Source organism: Bos taurus, chromosome 25 (assembly GCF_002263795.3).
Source record: "Bos taurus isolate L1 Dominette 01449 registration number 42190680 breed Hereford chromosome 25, ARS-UCD2.0, whole genome shotgun sequence".
Taxonomy (NCBI): Eukaryota; Metazoa; Chordata; class Mammalia; order Artiodactyla; family Bovidae; genus Bos; species Bos taurus.
The window spans coordinates 36,551,040-36,572,078 of NC_037352.1; the positions used below are offsets into that span (position 1 = coordinate 36,551,040).

The 21,039-nt window shown below is 40.4% G+C and overlaps 1 protein-coding gene and 1 pseudogene across 1 annotated transcript in view; one reads left to right on the top strand and one right to left on the bottom strand.

Moving 5' to 3' along the window:
* CYP3A28 (cytochrome P450 family 3 subfamily A member 28) overlaps positions 1–17,897 on the bottom strand; it is a 38,604-nt gene extending 20,707 nt beyond the window's left edge. Inside the window, exons 1-4 of the mRNA NM_174531.3 lie at positions 17,743–17,897; positions 14,734–14,827; positions 12,831–12,883; positions 10,474–10,573 (exon numbers count right to left, since the gene is read on the bottom strand). Of these exons, the coding sequence (NP_776956.2) occupies positions 10,474–10,573; positions 12,831–12,883; positions 14,734–14,827; positions 17,743–17,813 (318 nt within the window). The 5' untranslated portion in view covers positions 17,814–17,897. The remainder of the gene's footprint in view (positions 1–10,473; positions 10,574–12,830; positions 12,884–14,733; positions 14,828–17,742) is intronic.
* LOC112444381 (uncharacterized) lies at positions 15,351–15,446 on the top strand (annotated as a pseudogene).
* Positions 17,898–21,039: the final 3,142 nt, after the last annotated feature.

A 21,039-nucleotide genomic window follows, 5' to 3' on the forward strand; every position in this document is an offset into this window, starting at 1 on the left:
CTGCACTCGCCAAACACCTCATCACCTGAGCTGCTCGGACCTCTGAGGACTACCCGAGTGCCTGAACCTGAGCGGCTTAGACCTGGGAGGTGCAAGCAGCCCAGGGCTGACTGCGGATGGATCCCAGCGGAGCAACCTAGAGCCTGAGCAGCGTGGGCAGGGAGGCTACACGCGCCGTGAGTGGGGGCAGGCCCAGTGTGGCTGAGGCACTGCGAGCACACGCCAATGTTATTTGCAGCGTCCTTCCCTCCCCACAGCGCGACTGAACAAGTGAGCCTAAAAAAAAAAAAGTGTCCACCACCGCTCCCTTTGTGTCAGGGCGGAAATCAGACACTGAAGAGACCAGCAAACAGAAGAAGCTATAACAGAGAGAACCACCTTGGAAGCGACAGGCAATAGATTAAAACCCTGTTGTTAGTACCGACTACATAGGAAGGGGCCTATAGATCTTGAGAAATAGAAGCCGGACCAAGGAACTAGCTGAAAATGAACTGACCCCACAATACCCACAATAATACCAGAGAAAGTCCTAGATATATTTTTACTATTTTTACGATCATTCTTTCTTTCTTTTTAATTAAAAAAAATTTTAAGACCTCTATTACTCCTTTAATTTTCACTTTTATAACCTACTATTACTTTGCAAAAAAAAAAAAAAGACCCTATTTTTTTAAAGCAAACTTCATATATATATATTTTATAATTTTTGTGACCTTTTTTCCCCCCTTCTTTCTTCTTTTTTTCTTTTCTTTAACATTGTATTTTTGAAATTCCAAACTCTACTCTAGATTTTTAATTTTAGCTTTTTGGTATTTGTTATCAATTTTGTACCTATATATTTTTTTAATAATTTTTGTGACTTTTTTTTTCCCTCTTTCTCTTCTTCTTTTCTTTAACATTGTATTTCTGAAATTCCAAACTCTACTCTAGATTTTTAATTTATACTTTTTGGTATTTGTTATCAATTTTGTACGTATATTTTCTTTATAATTTTTGTGACTTTGTTTTTGTTTGTTTGTTTGTTTTCCTCTTTCTTTTTCTTCTTCTTTTCTTTAACACTGTATTTTTGAAATTCCAAACTCTACTCCAGATTTTTAACTTTTGCTTTTTGGTATTTGTTATCAATTTTGTACCTATATTTTCTTTATAATTTTTGTGACTTTGTTTTTTTTTTCTCTCTCTCTCTCTTTCTTTTCCTTCTTCTTTTCTTTAACAATGTATTTTTGAAATGCCAAACTCTACCCTAGATTTTTAATTTTTGCTTTTAGGTATTTGTTACCAATTTTGTACCTTTAAGAACCCAATTTTCAGTACCCATTTTTTACTTGGGAGCGAGATTACTGGCTTGCCTCCTGTCTCCCCCTTTGGAGTCTCCTTTTTCTCCACCAGGTCGCCTGTGTCTCCCCCCTAACCCCTCTCTACTCTACCCAACTCTGTGAATTTCTGTGTGTTCCAGACGGTGGAGAACACTTAGGGAACTGATTACTGGCTGGATCTGTCTCTCTTCTTTTCATCCCCCCCTTTTATCCTCCTGGCCACCTCTGTCTCCTTCCTCCCTCTTCTCTTCTCTGTATAGCTCCGTGAACATCTCTGAGCGGTCCAATTGTGGAGTGCACATAAGGAAGTGATTACTGGCTAGCCCGCTCTCTCCTCTATTGATTCCACCTCATCTCATTCGGGTCACCTCTAACTCCCTCCTCCCTCTTCTCTCCTCCATGTAACGCTGTGAACCTCTCTGGGTGACCCTCATGGTGGAGAAACTTTTCACCTTTAACCTAGATGTTTTATCGATGGTGCTGTTTTGAGACTACTGTAAAAATAAGACTGATAACTGGGAGCAGGAGGCTTAAGTCCAAACCCTGACTCCAGGGAACTCCTGACTCCATGGAACATTAATTGACAGGAGCTTATCAAATGCCTCCATACCTACACTGAAACCAAACACCCAAGGGCCAACAAGTTCCAGGTCAAGATATACCAAGCAAATTCTCCAGCAACACAGGAACACAGCCTTGAGCTCCAATATACAGGCTGCCCAAAGTTACTACAAAACCATAGACATCTCATAACTCATTACTGGACACTTCACTGCACTCCAGAGAGAAGAAATCCAGCTCCACCCACCAGAACACCGACACAAGTTTCACTAACCAAGACAAGCCACCTGTACAAACCCATACACAGCGAGGAAGCTCCACAATAAAAAGAACTCCACAAACTGCCAGAATACAGAAAGGACACCCCAAACTCAGCAATATAAACAAGATGAAGAGACAGAGGAATACCCAGCAGGTAAAGGAACAGGATAAATGCCCACCAAACCAAACAAAAGAGGAAGAGATAGAGAATCTACCTGATAAAGAATTCTGAATAATGATAGTGAAATTGATCCAAAATCTTGAAATCAAAATGGAATCACAGATAAATAGCCTGGAGACAAGGATTGAGAAGATGCAAGAAAGGTTTAACAAGGACCTGCTGCTGCTAAGTCGCTTCAGTCGTGTCCGACTCTGTGCGACCCCGTAGACGGCAGCCCACCAGGCTCCCCAGTCCCTTGGATTCTCCAGGCAAGAACACTGGAGTGGGTTGCCATTTCCTTCTCCAATGCATGAAAGTGAAAAGGGAAAGTGAAGTCGCTCAGTCGTATCCGACTCTTAGCGACCCCATGGACTGCAGCCTACGAGGCTCCTCCATCCATGGGATTTTCCAGACAAGAGTACTGTAGTGGGGTGCCCTAGCCCTAACAAGGACGTAGAAGAAATAAAAAAAGAGTCAATATATCATGAATAATGCAATAAATGAGATAAAAAATACTCTGGAGGCAACAAATAGTAGAATAACAGAGGCAGAAGATAGGATTAGTGAATTAGAAGATAGAATGGCAGAAATAAATGAATCAGAGAGGAAAAAAGAAAAATGAATTAAAAGAAATGAGGACAATCTCAGAGACCTCCAGGACAATATTAAACACCCCAACATTCGAATCATAGGAGTCCCAGAAGAAGAAGACAAAAAGAAAGACCATGAGAAAATACTGGAGGAGATAATAGTTGAAAACTTCCCTAAAATGGGGAAGGAAATAATCACTCAAGTCCAAGAAACCCAGAGAGTCCCAAACAGGATAAACCTAAGGCAAAACACCCCAAGACACGTATTAATCAAATTAACAAAGATCAAACACAAAGAACAAATATTAAAAGCAGCAAGGGAAAAACAACAAATAACACACAAGGGAATTCCCATAAGGATAACAGCTGATCTTTCAATAGAAACTCTTCAAGCCAGGAGGGAATGGCAAGACATACTTAAAGTGATGAAAGAAAATAACCTACAGCCCAGATTATTCTACCCAGCAAAGATCTCATTCAAATATGAAGGAGAAATCAAAAGCTTTACAGACAAGCAAAAGCTGAGAGAATTCAGTACCACCAAACCAGCTCTCCAACAAATACTAAAGGATATTCTCTAGACAGGAAACACAAAAAGGGTGTATAAATTCGAACCCAAAACAATAACGTAAATGGCAACGGGATCATACTTATCAATAATTACCTTAAACATAAATGGGTTGAATGCCCCAGCCAAAAGACAAAGACTGGCTGAATGGATACAAAAACAAGACCCCTACATATGTTGTCTACAAGAGACCCACCTCAAAACGGGGGACACATACAGACTGAAAGTGAAGGGCTGGAAAAAGATTTTCCATGCAAATAGAGACCAAAAGAAAGCAGGATTAGCAATACTCATATCAGATAAAATAGACTTTAAAACAAAGGCTGTGAAAAGAGACAAAGAAGGTCACTACGTAATGATCAAAGGATCAATCCAAGAAGAAGATATAACAATTGTAAATATATATGCACCCAACATAGGAGCACCGCAATATATAAGACAAATGCTAACAAGTATGAAAGGAGAAATTAACAATAACATAATAATAGTGGGAGGCTTTAATACCCCACTCACACCTATGGATAGATCAACTAAACAGAAAATTAACAAGGAAACACAAACCTTAAACGATAAAATAGACCAGCTAGACCTAATTGATATCTATAGCACATTTCATCCAAAAACAATGAATTTCACCTTTTCCTCAAGTGCACACGGAACCTTCTCCAGGATAGATCACATCCTGGGCCATAAATCTTGCCTTGGTAAATTCAAAAAAATTGAAATCATTCCAAGCGTCTTTTCTGACCACAATGCAGTAAGATTAGATCTCAATTACAGGAGAAAAACTATTCAAAATGCCAACATATGGAGGCTGAACAACACGCTGCTGAATAACCAACAAATCACAGAAGAAATCAAAAAAGAAATCAAAATTTGCATAGAAACGAATGAAAATGAAAACACAACAACCCAAAACCTATGGGACACTGTAAAAGCAGTCCTAAGGGGAAAGTTCATAGCAATACAGGCATACCTCAAGAAACAAGAAAAAAGTCAAATAAATAACCTAACTCTACACCTAAAGCAACTAGAAAAGGAAGAAATGAAGAATCCCAGGGTTAGTAGAAGGAAAGAAATCTTAAAAATTAGGGCAGAAATAAATGCAAAAGAAACAAAAGAGACCATAGCAAAAATCAACAAAGCCAAAAGCTGGTTCTTTGAAAGGATAAATAAAACTGACAAACCATTAGCCAGACTCATCAAGAAACAAAGGGAGAAAAATCAAATCAATAAAATTAGAAATGAAAATGGAGAGATCACAACAGACAACACAGAAATACAAAGGATCATAAGAGACTACTATCAGCAATTATATGCCAATAAAATGGACAACGTGGAAGAAATGGACAAATTCTTAGAAAAGTACAACTTTCCAAAACTGGACCAGGAAGAAATAGAAAATCTTAACAGACCCATCACAAGCACGGAAATTGAAACTGTAATCAAAAATCTTCCAGCAAACAAAAGCCCAGGTCCAGACGGCTTCACAGCTGAATTCTACCAAAAATTTAGAGAAGAGCTAATACCTATTCTACTCAAACTCTTCCAGAAAATTGCAGAGGAAGGTAAACTTCCAAACTCATTCTACGAGGCCACCATCACCCTAATACCAAAACCTGACAAAGATGCCACAAAAAAAGAAAACTACAGGCCAATATCACTGATGAACATAGATGCAAAAATCCTTAACAAAATTTTAGCAATCAGAATCCAACAACACATTAAAAAGATCATACACATTGACCAAGTGGGCTTTATCCCAGGGATGCAAGGATTCTTCAATATCTGCAAATCAATCAATGTAATACACCATATTAACAAATTGAAAAATAAAAACCATATGATTATCTCTATAGATGCAGAGAAAGCCTTTGACAAAATTCAATATCCATTTATGATAAAAAAACTCTCCAGAAAGCAGGAATAGAAGGAACATACCTCAACATAATAAAAGCTATATATGACAAACCCACAGCAAACATTATCCTCAATGGTGAAAAATTGAAAGCATTTCCTCTAAAGTCAGGAACAAGACAAGGGTGACCACTTTCACCATTACTATTCAACATAGTTTTGGAAGTTTTGGCCACAGCAATCAGAGCAGAAAAAGAAATAAAAGGAATCCAAATTGGAAAAGAAGAAGTAAAACTCTCACTGTTCGCAGATGACAGGATCCTCTACATACAAAACCCTAAAGACTTCACCAGAAAATTACTAGAACTAATCAATGAATATAGTAAAGTTGCAGGATATAAAATCAACACACAGAAATCTCTTGCATTCCTATACACTAATAATGAGAAAACAGAAAGAGAAATTAAGGAAACAATTCCATTCACCATTGCAACGGAAAGAAAAAAATACTTAGGAATATATCTACCTAAAGAAACTAAAGACCTATATATAGAAAAGTATAAAACACTGGTGAAAGAAATCAAAGAGGACACTAATAGATGGAGAAATATAGCATGTTCATGGATTGGAAGAATCAATATAGTGAAAATGAGTATACTACCCAAAGCAATTTATAGATTCAATGCAATCCCTATCAAGCTACCAATGGTATTCTTCACAGAGCTAGAACAAATAATTTCACAGTTTGTATGGAAATACAAAAAACCTCGAATAGCCAAAGCTATTTTGAGGAAGAAAAATGGAACTGGAGGAATTAATCTGCCTGACTTCAGGCTCTACTACAAAGCCACAGTCATCAAGACAGTATGGTACTGGCACAAAGACAGAAATATAGATCAATGGAACAAAATAGAAAGCCCAGAGATAAATCCACGCACATATGGACACCTTATCTTTGACAAAGGAGGCAAGAATATACAATGGATTAAAGACAATCTCTTTAACAAGTGGTGCTGGGAAAACTGGTCAACCACTTGCAAAAGAATGAAACTAGAACACTTTCTAACACCATACACAAAAATAAACTCAAAATGGATTAAAGATCTAAACGTAAGACCAGAAACTATAAAACTCCTAGAGGAGAACATAGGCAAAACACTCTCCGACATACATCACAGCAGGATCCTCTATGACCCACCTCCCAGAATATTGGAAGTAAAAGCAAAAATAGACAAATGGGACCTAATTAAACTTAAAAGCTTCTGCACATCAAAGGAAACTATAAGCGAGGTGAAAAGACAGACTTCAGAATGGGAGAAAATAATAGCAAATGAAGAAACTGACAAACAACTAATCTCAAAAATATACAAGCAACTCCTACAGCTCAATTCCAGAAAAATAAATGACCCAATCAAAAAATGGGCCAAAGAACTAAATAGACATTTCTCCAAAGAAGACATACAGATGGCTAACAAACACATGAAAAGATGCTCAACATCACTCATTATCAGAGAAATGCAAATCAAAACCACTATGAGGTACCATTTCACACCAGTCAGAATGGCTGCGATCCAAAAGTACAAGCAATAAATGCTGGAGAGGATGTGGAGAAAAGGGAACCCTCTTACACTGTTGGTGGGAATGCAAACTAGTACAGCCACTATGGAGAACAGTGTGGAGATTCCTTAAAAAACTGGAAATAGAACTGCCATATGATCCAGCAATCCCACTGCTGGGCATACACACGGAGGAAACCAGAATTGAAAGAGACATGTGTACCCCAATGTTCATCGCAGCACTGTTTATAATAGCCAGGACGTGGAAGCAACCTAGATATCCATCAGCAGATGAATGGATAAGAAAGCTGTGGTACATATACACAATAGAGTATTACTCAGCCATTAAAAAGAATACATTTGAATCAGTTCTAACGAGGTGGATGAAACTGGAGCCTATTATACAGAGTGAAGTAAGCCAGAAAGAAAAACACCAATACAGTATACTAATGCACATATATGGAATTTAGAAAGATAGTAAAAATAACCCTGTATATGAGACAGCAAAAGAGACACTGATATATAGAAAAGTCTTTGGGACTCTGTGGGAGAGGGAGAGGGTGGGGAGATTTGGGAGAATGGCATTGAAACATGTATAATATCATATATGAAATGAGTCACCAGTCCAGGTTCGATGCACGATACTGGATGGTTGGGGCTGGTGCAATGGGACGACCCAGAGGGATGGTAGGGGGAGGGAGGAAGGAGGAGGGTTCAGGATGGGGAACACATGTATACCTGTGGTGGATTCATTTTTATATATGGCAAAACCAATACAATATTGTAAAGTTAAAAAATAAAAAAAAATAGAATACATCAAAAATAAGGAGTTTATTTGCTATTCTGAAGAAATGTTACAATTGTACGAAAATACTTTTTTCTTCTGTTTTCCCCCCAGGAATAGAAGGAAAAGGAAAGATATAATTCTGTTTCTCAGCTTGGGACAAGCTTATCAAGCCAAATTGCTTGAGACATTTTTCTGTATTCCAAATACTCTGTTTTAAAATTGACACTTCCAACACCCATTCATGATAGAAATTCATAAACTAGGTAGAGAAGAAAACTTACACAACATGATAAAGAGCATTCTACACACACACAAAAATCCTATAGCTAAAAGCACATCAATGATGAAATCTGGAGTGATGTCACCAAGATGGCAGAGGAGACTCCAGTTTCTCTCACCCCACAAATAACAGTGCTAAATAAATGAAAACAGGTCTAAGAGACCTCAGGAGTCCAGAAGCTTCAGCAACATAGCAGTGAAAAAAACTTGAGAATAACCCACAAACTGGTAAAGAAAATTGCTTCATTTTGCCTGCATCATCCTGTCCCCCAGGCCAGACTGCTCAGTGCCAAAAGGAACCTCCCCAGCCTGAAACAGTTCTCCTTACTGGAAAGAGGACAGCAGGGTGAGTTATTAGTTTCCTCAGCCTTTCAGAACACTGCACAAATGACCTGCTTTGGATTCACCCCACCCAGAGACTAGCAAAGCTGAGATATCCAGAGACAACTAGGAGCAAAGAAAGAAGGGTAGGGGCTGTCAATGCCAACCACACAGCAGGAGAGACTGGGGTTCTCTGTATCCTGCTCTGCAAAAAAAACCCCAGAACCTTTACTATGAGGAAACCAACTGCCAGCACAGTCACTGAAGACCACTGACAATTTTGCTGCTGATCGCTCCCCAAGGTTCTACATTAGCAGACTCCAATGGCCTGAGTCCTGTCTTATCCCTCCGCCCCCAACAGAGCTGCTCCAGCCAGTGATGTCCTGAGATCCAGGACCCACACCAACAAGTGAATAGCTGCTCAGGTGCCTGGAGCCAGTCTTGACTCCTGTCACTGGCCGACAAAGCCACATGTGCGTGTAGCTCGTCCCTGCGGCTACATGAGTGCACACTGACTGCTCAGCACTCGAAGCTGCTTCTGTACCCACACTTGACCCAGTCCCAGCCACTGACCCCAGTCCTCATGCTGGGCATGTGCCTGTAGTCAGCTCACACAGATGAGCATGCCCCCCAATTCTGGCTACCACTCTGCTTGCCCTGGTGCCTTAACATTGGACTTGGGTGTGCTGCTGAAGACCTCAACCATCCCAGAGCCACCTAGGACTCTCCAGTTATTGGTGTCAAATATCATGTAGTTGGTGGTGTTCTGGACCCAGCTGCCAGAGCCAATCATTTTCCCTTGGAATTGGACCCACCACCCCCCACCCCCCACACTTGGCACCCAAAGCCACTAGACTGATGGCTTCAGCACACTTCAGTGTGTCCCATCAAGAGTAAAGGTCTTCCTTATCAAACTGAGTTGATTAAGCCTAGAAAGAGTAACTGCTTCTCCAAAGACATAGACACCATTGAAAGATAAGGGATCACCAAGAATCAAGGAAACACGATACAACCAAAGGAAGATAATAACTGTCCAGTAAGTCATCCCAAAGAAATGAACATCTACGAATTGCCTGAAAAGGAATTCAAAATAATTGTTCTAAAGAAATTCAGAGTTACAGGAAACACAACACGTGTGCTATGTGTGCTGAGTCGCTTCGGTCATGTCTGACTGTTTGAGACCCTATAGGCTTTAGCCTGCCAGGCTCCTCTGTCCATGGGATTCTCTAGGCAAGAATACTGGAGTGGGTTTCCAGGCTCTCTTCCAGAGAATCTTCCCGAACCAGGGATCGAACCCCTGCCTCTTATGTCTTCTGTATTGGCAGGTAGGTTCTGTATCACTAGCGCCACCCGGGAAGCCCAAAGGATAACTATATACCCACATTTTCCAAGTACAAAAATGAAATGAGATGTTCACCAAAGAGATATTAAATGTAAAATGTAGAAAATTTGAAACTTTAGAATATAATGATAAATGAACTAAAAAATGCAACAGTTACAACAGCAGACTCAAACAAAGAGAAAAACAGAATAAATAAATAAAGGAATACATTGACCTCATGAAAATAAAATTTTTTGCTCTTCTAAGACCCTGATAAGAGGAAAAAGACAAGCCACTCACTGTGGCTATAAATGAATAGTTAAAGAGGGAACCTGGGGATTCTCACGTGGCATAGTATAGAATCTGCCTGAGAATGCAGGAGACATAAGAGACGAGGGTTCAATTACTGGGTCAGGAAGAACCCCTGCAGGAGGAAATGACAGCTCACTCCAGTACTTTTGCCGGGAAGATTCTATTCCGAGGCCCACAGCCCCTGGGGTCACAAAGAGTCGGACAGAACCGAGCACACACATACACACGGAGGGAGCTTATGGGGATGGAAGGCTTCTGTACATTTATTGTGGTGGTGGTTACACAAATCTGCCTCTATGATAAATTTCCATAGAGCAACACACACACAGACACCCTCCCTCACATCAAATGAATTCACATAAAACTGATGAAATCTGCATAAGCACGGTGGATAGTATCAGTGTCAACTTCCTGCTCTGATGTACTCTAATTATGCAAGTACTAACCATCGAGGGAAACAGGATGAAGGATATAGAGCATAGCACCTTCCTGTATTTTTTCTCTTGACAGCATCTTGTATACTTAAAATTATTACAGAATAAGCATTTAATAAGCAAACAAAATTTAAAGAAATGGATGCTTACCCTCCGGTTTGTGAAGACAGAATAACATTCTTTCACTAGTACTGTTTTGATTATATCAGGATCTGTGATAGCCAACATAGGTTGTCGACCTTCATAAAACCTGTGTAAGGAAAGGAGATCTAATTAAATTTACTGATACAGATTCCCCAACTGGAGCCACACTGTAAGTCCAGACTATCATTCTGATATTATTATAGATAGTCCTTACTCCTAGAAATTGTGGTTAGAAATAACATTAGAACATTTGTTTGGTCTAAGTGTTATGTACGTGGGTGTTTCCTATACTCTTCTCATAACTTTTCTAGGTTTAAAATATTTCAGTATCAATGAGGAAGTTAGCTTAGTAAATAAGCCAAGAAAATTGTCTAAGAATGAAAAAACAATTAATTAGGGAGAGCCTACCCACTAACTTTTGAAGATATATCAAAAGCATGAAAAAGGCACATGAAACTTGTAGATACACTGACCATAAATATGTGACAATTGTCTGCAAACAGAAAGATTTGGAATGCTCCACAGGTGATAATAGAATTGTAAAAGATTTTTCTATTCTCTAAAATTTGCTACTTTATAGTTTACTTTAAAGGAAATTATTAATTTTTAATTAATTTAAAAAAATAAAAAATTTTCTTCTCAGTACTTATATTTATTCTTCTGCATGGGTCCCGTGGGCCTCAGGCTCCATGTAGGTGATACCTATCAGCAGCTCGGCAGGCCCACGTTTGACCCACCTACCACACAAAGCTGACTCCTCAGATATGACACGTCCCAATTTGGCCTGATCTCCTGACTGTCAGGATGCCTGTTCATGGGAATGGGCCACTGGCATGAGGTTTACTCTGAGTTATTTACACTATCTTCTGGCATTTTCCCCCCACTATCAATCATTTGCAATGGCTAGAACAAATTGGAAGATTTTCTACAAGTCTCCTATTCCTCCCTTGACTTCACAGATGAATTTCAAATGGTTTTGTGATCACATGTAAAAATCTCTGAGAACCACTGCACTTTTTTCTGCCCATTTCCCAAAACCATTCTAAAACCCAGAGGGTCTAAGTGGGTGTTAAGAGCATTTAGTGCTGAAGCAGTGACAGGAGGGACTGAGGAGGCACTTAATCAGCTCTTCCACCTGAGTGACCATATTACTTGGATGATTCCCTTCTTCCCATCATGCTTTTTAAACAACACCTGGGTGGAGAAGGGCTAGTGTTTTGGGTGACCCTTTATATTCATGTTGTCACTCCAGCCTTAGTATTTCTTTCACTACCAGTTACAGCTCAGATTCCTGGGCCCCACCCCAGATCGTATTGATTTGGTGTACTGATGATGGGGGTCAAAGTCTGTATTTATAACAAGCTCTCCCAGGTGGTCCTCATTTAAATCCAAGCATGAGAACAATTTTTCTAAAGAGAGAACTGGGATCTACCATGAAAAAGTGACTCCACCCGGAGCTCACAGGCAGTAAATGTTGAAGGGGCAACTGTGGTGATCCAGTGCTATGTATTCTTCTCATTCAATCACATTACCCTTCGGCGTCATGGCAACTCAGTAGGGCCCTATGGTTTCTGAGGACCTGATCAGAGAAGATGAAGAGGTCCAGAGAGGGAGGGCCTTCCAACTTGCTTTTGGCAGAGAAGCACCAATGACACCTCTCCTGCTGCTCTCACCAAACCTCCAACAGATCCTAAAGTATGTCAGCCCATGTGACACACTCTGGCTTAGATATACCCCACATCTCTTCAAAGTCAGAGAAAAATACTAGATAAAACAATAACTGCAATTCTATTGGAACGTCTTGGCTGAAAATTAAAAACAAAACAAAAATACCCTCCATACTTGTACAGAAAGGAAAAAGACGAGCAGAAATGGCTTCCCGTTCTTATTACCTGTAACCTCCAGCTCTTTTCCCAAGCGAACATATTAAATCCAAAATTAAAAAAAAAGATTCTGTCTTTCAATTTAAAGTGAATTTCAATTTAAAGTGAATCCTAAAGAAAAGGGTTATAAAATGCATCTATGGACATATATTAGAATGTTCTGGAATAATGCATATTATGCAATTAAAGGTCACATTAGAAAGGAAAATATAAAAGGGGAGAAGAGTGAGATACTGGACAGAAAGTGCTGCTAGGAGTCTCTGGGCCTCAAAGTCTGGAGAAAAGTGATGACCTGTGATTCTCCAGACCTGATTCAGCCTTTGGACCTGGTGACATCTGGGATCCCTGGTAGAACAAACCTCCAAAAGCTTTAAAATAAATGAATTTATCCCAAGAGGCTCGGGACTGAGCCTCTCCCCCACACCACACGAGGTGCCTCATTTAACAAGTTTATTCAATGGAAGCTTCCAGAAAACTCACCCCCACATTTTCCCATACTTTTTAAAACACTGATTGTCAAACTCTGGAATACCCTGCAAAAAGAAACAAAATTTGATTATTAATCTAAATGTACTGAAACCTACCTCTTAGGGGATAAAAATGTTTGAAACATTTAATAAGGCTTACTGTTTTCATGGGTAGTTGGAGGGAAGTTCTTATTCAGAGATGTCTCAGAGGAAATAGAGTGGATATTGGAAACAGAAATCAAAATAACTCTTGCATCTTCTCTAACTACTATAGATACTAATTGCTTAACTTGCCTGTGAATACTAAGTACTTCCTTGTCTTTAGTGAGAAAACTGAAGCTGAGGGAAAGTTAGAGTGGCCTGTACACACTTGCATCTCCTAGTTAAGCATACTTTTCATTTATCTCATGAGCCCTCTCTAGAGTTTTGGCAGAATTACACGTTAAAGACACCAGTAACCTTTTTCATGCAGCACATTTAAATAACTCTAAGGCATGTGTGTTGAGTGAGAAAATAAGTGTGCGAATGAACAAATGACAAGTGGACTTGCCTTCTAGTTTCCAGCTAACACAGAAAAGATGGGGAGAGGTCACAGTTACAAAAATGACAACACCAACGAAACAACCTGCCCTGAATTTTCCCTTCTGCAACTAAAAAAAAAGCCACCTTTCTGTCATTAAGTTTCTGCTGTGATGTTTGATGGTTTAACTATGGAAATGAAGATTTCAGAAACATTGGGTATGGAGTACATCTACTAAGGAGTCATTGGGAAAGAATATAAATTATTGCTTTTTTAGAAGGAGAAAAGTTCAAGACTTCTTAGGCAGTAATGAGACAATGAAGGCCTCTGTTTGGAGAATCAGTATCTGAGAAACAAGCCTCTTGTCTGCAGGAAAGTAAATCTGAGGCAGAGAATAGCCTGCAACAGAGCTCTGCCCCTGGACATCTGTACATAGCTCACGACCTTCAGTTAATATCAAGGCTCAGTTAGAATTCACAATCCATGTACTACCTAGTATATTCCATTGAGTTAAACTAAATTTCAATAATTTTGTCAAGTCATATACTTTCTAGTGATTTTATATATGTGATTCTGTCTTTTTTTTTTTTCAAAAAAAAAAAAAAAACCCACAAAACTCCATAATATATTTCGTGGTTAAATATCTGAAGTAACTAGAAAACCACCATCTTGTCTCTGTTAAACCTACTCATGGCTCAGATATACCCCAAAAGTGCTTCCTTTGGATACACAGAGGTAAAGCAAAAAGCTCTTGTTACATTCCTCTAACTGCAGAAGACATCAGGGCTAGCAAAAGTGGAGGAGAGCCAGGGAGATAACTGCAGGAATTACCAGATAATTCAAGTATGTGCAAATTACCTGCTAATGAATTTTTTTTTTTTTTTTTTACCATCAGAGCCACCAGAGAAGCCCCACTGAATACACAGGTTGCCCGAAAAACTGAAGTTACCAAACAATCGAGGAGGAAGAAAAAAAATGCAACCCAGAGCTTCTGCGACCACTAGGAAAGTTCTGACTCTAGTGCATGCAGCCTAATGAGTCATGCCTGGGCACCTTGTTCAAGCCCTCCTCCTGATACAATGAAGCCTGCGTCCTAATGGGAAACCTCACCTGGCAGGATGCAAACTCTTCACAGTCTGCATAAGATGGAACATAGGGTCCTCTGCTGAATCAGCCGAAGAACCTGTCTATCTGACTGAGACAAAATATGAGGATCCTGATGGCTAAAAAGAGAGGTGTGTGGTACACTTGGCCATGTGCTAGGTGGGGCACATGATATCACTTCTGGAAAGTATAAAGCCTCAAAACTTCCTTCTGAGGAGGGACAGTGTTACTATGGAACTCAGCTGAGTTTGCAGCCACGAGAGTCAAAAGAGGGAGTTTAAATAACACGTACCTTGTGGTAAGCCATAGTACTTCCAAAATAGGGCACAGGTCTTGGCCCAGGAATCCCCAGCTTCTTAAAAAGTCCATATGAATAAGTCCCATATCTATAAAGGGAAAAAGAAAACCAGATCACAGGAATTGTGGAATAAGTCCTGGAGCTGGTCAGTCACTGACTGAGAACTGGAATCGTCGAAATAGGGAGGTAGCATGTAGGTGATAATAATATCAGCAACTCCAAAAGTGATATTACTTTCACTCCTCTTATCCTCGCCCACCACTTCTTACAACCTGTAAACGGTAATGGTGATTAGCTAAAAGCAGCTGAAGTCTTCATGGTTCTAATCCTAGAGTGGATACTTGATAAATTTAGTAACTTGACTTTTAGATGATTTGCAGAGTTTCATTCTAGGTAGGAAGTGGAAATTTATGCATTTCAATAATGAGATTTTGCTTAAATTCATCCACAACATCACACTTACTGTGAGCCCATTGTGGCATCGTTCTTAAAATTTGCATGGAGATTTTTATGCTTTTCTTTCCCCCTATGTCCTGACCACATTTTAGGATTCAATTCTTCTTAAATCTATCTTCACAATCAAGTCTTAGAGAATAACAGTGTTCTTATTTCTGTAAAATACAAACTGTGCCTGTGCAATGGCTGTAAACAGTGGCTTCCTTGGGAGTGTACCAGCCTGGTTGCCCTAAGGGACCTTGGAGCCAGACTTTTCCAGTGGACATTTCATGACTGACATGCTGGCCCCAGTCTAAGCTCCAGACAGGTATGCATCGTGTCTTGGAAAGCCCCAGGGCACGGTGGCAAGGGTTCACATTGGCCGAGTCATAGTGCCCATACACACCAAGCTGCAGGGCAAGGAGCATGTGATTGAGGCCCTCCGCAGGGCCAAATTCAAGTTCACTGGTCACCAGAAGATCCAGATCTCCAAGAAGTGGGTTTTTTTCCCTAAGTTAACTACAGATGAATATGAAAATATGGTAGCAGAAAAGCAGTTCATCCAAGATGGCTGTGAGGTCAAACACATCCCTAATCCTGGCCCTCTGGATAAACGACAGGCCCTGCACTCATCAGAGTCTTTGTGCTGTCCCCTCCTTATTCATACCCATCAACAAATCCTACTGTCTTATTTTTTAAAAAAGGACAAACTTGTCAAGACTTCCATTGGCATCATGGAAATATAAGCAACTTTCAGCTGTGCTCAAGTCTCTATTGTCAGGCAATTTGGTGGACATGCCCTACAGACAAGGCTGACTGACTTTACTGTCACTGAATAGAACTGTACAAGTGAAACAATGAATAAAGGATCCATTTCCAGACCATTCTTACTCAAATGGTATCTGGCCCTCCAACCTGTGACACTCACCTATAAACTTCAGTGCAAGGCACACTCTTTTCTGGGGGGCTTTTGTTTTGAGATGCTCAATCACAGATTGGTTTGTTTACCTTCTCTGTGCATCAACTCTCAAAAAGCCATAAAGCCTGGCGCTTTCTATGGCTGGTATAGCTGAAACTCATCTTCACGTGTCCTGTGTGGAATCTCACAACATGGGGTGTGAAATCTTGCAGGTCTTCTCAATCTGGTGTTTCTGAGAACTGGCAGAGTGGAGGACAAGAGGGGTTGAGGGGAAAAGTTGCTGAAATGGTTTTAATGTTCAAGTTTGCTAGGCCTCCCAGGCTAACTCTGTAGAGGCAAATTAGAAAGGTATGACTGAAAATTGTGCTGTGTATAAATGGTTCAACATTCCCCTCCAAGCACTTTTAGCTAAAAGTGGGCCTTCCAAACTTCAGGTACTTTCCTGCAGTGAAGAAAAGAGGTATTGTGCAACACAGAATAAATAAACAGAAAATATTCCAGAATGTTTAATTTCTTCTATGAAGTTTACCATTTAAGGGCTTACCAGTTCCAAATATTCTGTTCAAATCCACCAGATCTGATATGATAATGTGGTAATAAATGTGATAAAGTAAACCCAAAATTGCCTGAAGGAAACTGTGCTTGAAGGTGCAGCAGATGCGCCTTGGCCAAGCCCACCTGGATGTTTGGATCTGTCCTCCAGGGCAGGTGGTGGAGGTGCGGACACTTACTCTCCAAATGGGGATGATGAGCTATTCCCACCCCAGTTCCTTCCTTTGCCATCACAACAAGAGCAAATCAATTTTCCTTCTGCACTTTCAATGTGTTACATAAACTCTCAAATTTATGCTGATGTTAAAGCTCTCAGAGAGGGGAGGAAGAGCTGAAAGAAATGAATATAATTTCAAGGTTTCTGCCAAGTCTCCTCTCCACTAAAGATTTCTCACTTGGGGGTAGGTAGTTCTGCATAGTACAGGTTGAGGGAATTGAGTCTTGGCAGGGAGTGCCACAGGAAGGGCATATAAAAAGGGGAAGAGCTGATCTGAAGGGTGATCAATCTCCAGCTCTGGGTGACCACGTGCCTTGTGTAAATGACATCTGGGGAGGGAAGGAAGGGAGCAGGAACTCCTTGAGTGACACAGGGGCCATTCCTTCAACACTCTTTACAGCAGATACTGAACCAAGAAGGTGAAAATAGACAAATCCCAAGTTACTTTATGTCTCCAGGATCCCCAGAACTAGAGAAGGGGAGAGTACCCCAATGCACAGGGACTAGTTTCTTTAAATCTTCCCCTGGTGGATTCTGGTTGATTAGTCTGGGTCTATGAAAATTAGTAGTCTATCATCCCTGGGAACAAATAAAATCACTAAACTCTCTGCATGAATGCTTAGTTGCTCCATTGTGGCTGAGTCTTTGTAGTCATAGAAAAGACTGTAACGGTAACTGCCAGGGCTGGGGCCGAGGGTTGGTTGCCTGCTCCTTCACAGACTGAGTTAAGATCCATAATAACCCCATTGGTGTCTGTAGCACCCATACTTAAGCTACTTTTGCTCCATAAACTAATCCTCAAAACACTAAAGGGAAAGTGGGACCTCATTACCATGCAAGTCCAAGGTTGCAGAGGAGATCAGACTTTACAGTTACTCACATATAGAGGAGCACCAGGCTGGTAGCTAGGAGAACCCAGGTTTCCATGGAAAAGCTTGGGATCAGTTCCATGGCCCCTTTCTGCTGTGATTCCCTCCTCTGAGTTTCTTGTCAGCTCTGTGTGCTACTCTTCACTTGCTTCCTTTCACACTCTGTGATGATTCAATGCAGCAATGAAATGTTTATGTGCTGGGAAGTGGGTGGAGCTGGAGCTTCAGCCAGTGAAGGAATACCTGGGCTCCACCTGCAGGCCCCTTTCTGCCTTGATAGTTGAGAAAGCATTATGGACATTACACTTTGACCTCCCTTGTGTTCATATTCTCTGGGAATTCAATAACAACTCAATCTGTGCTATCAGTAAGTTCAAAGGTTAGGAAAACTCAAATAAAACCACTGGCGATAAATATCCTCTAAACTCTCCTTATCTCTGTAACTGCCTGAACTTTAATACTTGAAATCATTCAAACAAGCTATGTCTACAAATCTTTACCCAAACACCTTCCTCAAACTTGATATCCTTGTTTCCCTATAAGGCATCGACTCATCCTTCAAATTCCAGCTCAGAAAGAATGTGGTTTTGAGACTCTGCTAACTAACCTCCTTAAACAGGAATAACCACTTCCTCTTCTGGGCAACTGTATCCCCTGCACACAATTCTATTATGGTTCTAATATTCTCCAGAACCACTGTTGATTTCCACATCTATTCCTCTTAACGTACTGAAACCTTGGTTATAGCCTGAGTAAATGTCACCATGTGTTCCTGGTTGGTAGCAGAGTGTTTCCTGCAGAGTGAGAGTCAGAAAATTGGTGGACTTGAGTTGGTGTAGGCTGCAGTCCATAGGGTTGCTAAGAGTCGGACATGACTGAGCGACTTCACTTTGACTTTTCACTTTCATGCACTGGAGAAGGAAATGGCAACCCACTCCAGTGTTCTTGCCTGGAGAATCCCAGGGACAGGGGAGCCTGGTGGGCTGCCGTTTATGGGGTCGCACAGAGTCGGACACTACTGAAGTGACTTAGCAGCAGCAGCAGCAGCAGTAAGAACCCTGGGTCTCTGTGTATCTGTTTTCTGTGGCTGTTTGGTGACCACATCATCTCCCAGGATCAGTAACCCAACAAGAGGAGCTGGCTGGCCTTGGCCAGCATCCCTGCACATTCAAGTGGATCCATCAGGATGCTGTTGACAAGAGGGCCCCAGGAGGAGAGGCAGGACATGGACCATATGGTGATGGCTGCACCGATGGCATCAATTCAGGGTCTTCAGTGTACAGCAGTTACACAGATTCCTGACCAAAGAATGACCCCCTCTCCCTGGAAAGGCCACAAGTCCAAGATCAATGGGTATGAGGAGAGTGAAGTGGAGAAAGCAGCCAATGACCAAGTGGACCTCCAACCTCCTTATCCACTAGGGATGTGGCATATAAACACATAGGAGTCCATAAAGATGACATGATGGTTTTCTACAGGGCAAAGGGGGTGGTCAGAGCAGTTGCTTACCTTTCATTGATTAGATTGAAAATTATTAATGGGAAGCAAAGAGTTAGTAAGGAGGAGGGCCAGAGTAGATGTCAGTGGCATCTGTGACCCCACCCATTCTAATGGGAGAAACAATTGGACTGGGGATCTGAAATATACACTGGTCCATTGTCTTCACTCTGATCAAATCCTGTATCCCTTTGGCCTGAGAAGCTCTGAATTAGACAGCAAGGGAAAAACAACAAATAACACACAAGGGAATTCCCATAAGGATAACAGCTGATCTTTCAATAGAAACTCTTCAAGCCAGGAGGGAATGGCAAGACATACTTAAAGTGATGAAAGAAAATAACCTACAGCCCAGATTATTCTACCCAGCAAGGATCTCATTCAAATATGAAGGAGAAATCAAAAGCTTTTCAGACAAGCAAAAGCTGAGAGAATTCAGCACCACCAAACCAGCTTTCCAACAAATACTAAAGGATATTCTCTAGACAGGAAACACAAAAATGGTGTATAAAATCGAACCCAAAACGATAAAGTAAATGGCAATGGGATCATACTTATCAGTAATTACCTTAAACATAAATGGGTTGAATGCCCCAAACAAAAGACAAAGACTGGCTGAATGGATACAAAAACAAGACCCCTACATATGTTGTCTACAAGAGACCCACCTCAAAACGGGGGACACATACAGACTGAAAGTGAAGGGCTGGAAAAAGATTTTCCATGTAAATAGGGACCAAAAGAAAGCAGGAGTAGCAATACTCATATCAGATAAAATAGACTTTAAAACAAAGGCTGTGAAAAGAGACAAAGAAGGTCACTACATAATGATCAAAGGATCAATCCAAGAAGAAGATATAACAATTATAAATATACATGCACCCAACACGGGAGGGCCACAATACGTAAGACAAATGCTAACAAGTATGAAAGGAGAAATTAACAATAACACAATAATGGTGGGAGACTTTAATACCCCACTCACACCTATGGATAGATCAACTAAACAGAAAATTAACAAGGAAACACAAACTTTAAACGATACAATAGACCAGCTAGACCTAATTGATATCTATAGGACATTTCATCCCAAAACAATGAATTTCACCTTTTTCTCAAGCGCACACGGAACCTTCTCCAGGATAGATCACATCCTGGGCCATAAATCTAGCCTTGGTAAACTCAATAAAATAGAAATAATTCCAAGCATCTTTTCTGACCACAATGCAGTAAGATTAGATCTCAATTACAGGAGAAAAACTATTCAAAATTCCAACATATGGAGGCTGAACAACATGCTGCTGAATAACCAACAAATCACAGAAGAAATAAAAAAAGAAATCAAAATTTGCATAGAAAAGAATGAAAATGAAAACACAACAACCCAAAACCTATGGGACACTTTAAAAGCAGTCCTAAGGGGAAAATTCATAGCAATACAGGCATACCTCAAGAAACAAGAAAAAAGTCAAATAAATAACCTAACCCTACACCTAAAGCAACTAGAAAAGGAAGAAATGAAGAACCCCAGGGTTAGTAGAAGGAAAGAAATCTTAAAAATTAGGGCAGAAATAAATGCAAAAGAAACAAAAGAAACCATAGCAAAAATCAACAAAGCCAAAAGCTGGTTCTTTGAAAGGATAAATAAAATTGACAAACCATTAGCCAGACTCATCAAGAAACAAAGGGAGAAAAATCAAATCCATAAAATTAGAAATGAAAATGGAGAGATCACAACAGACAATACAGAAACACAAAGGATCATAAGAGACTACTATCAGCAATTATATGCCAATAAAATGGACAACATG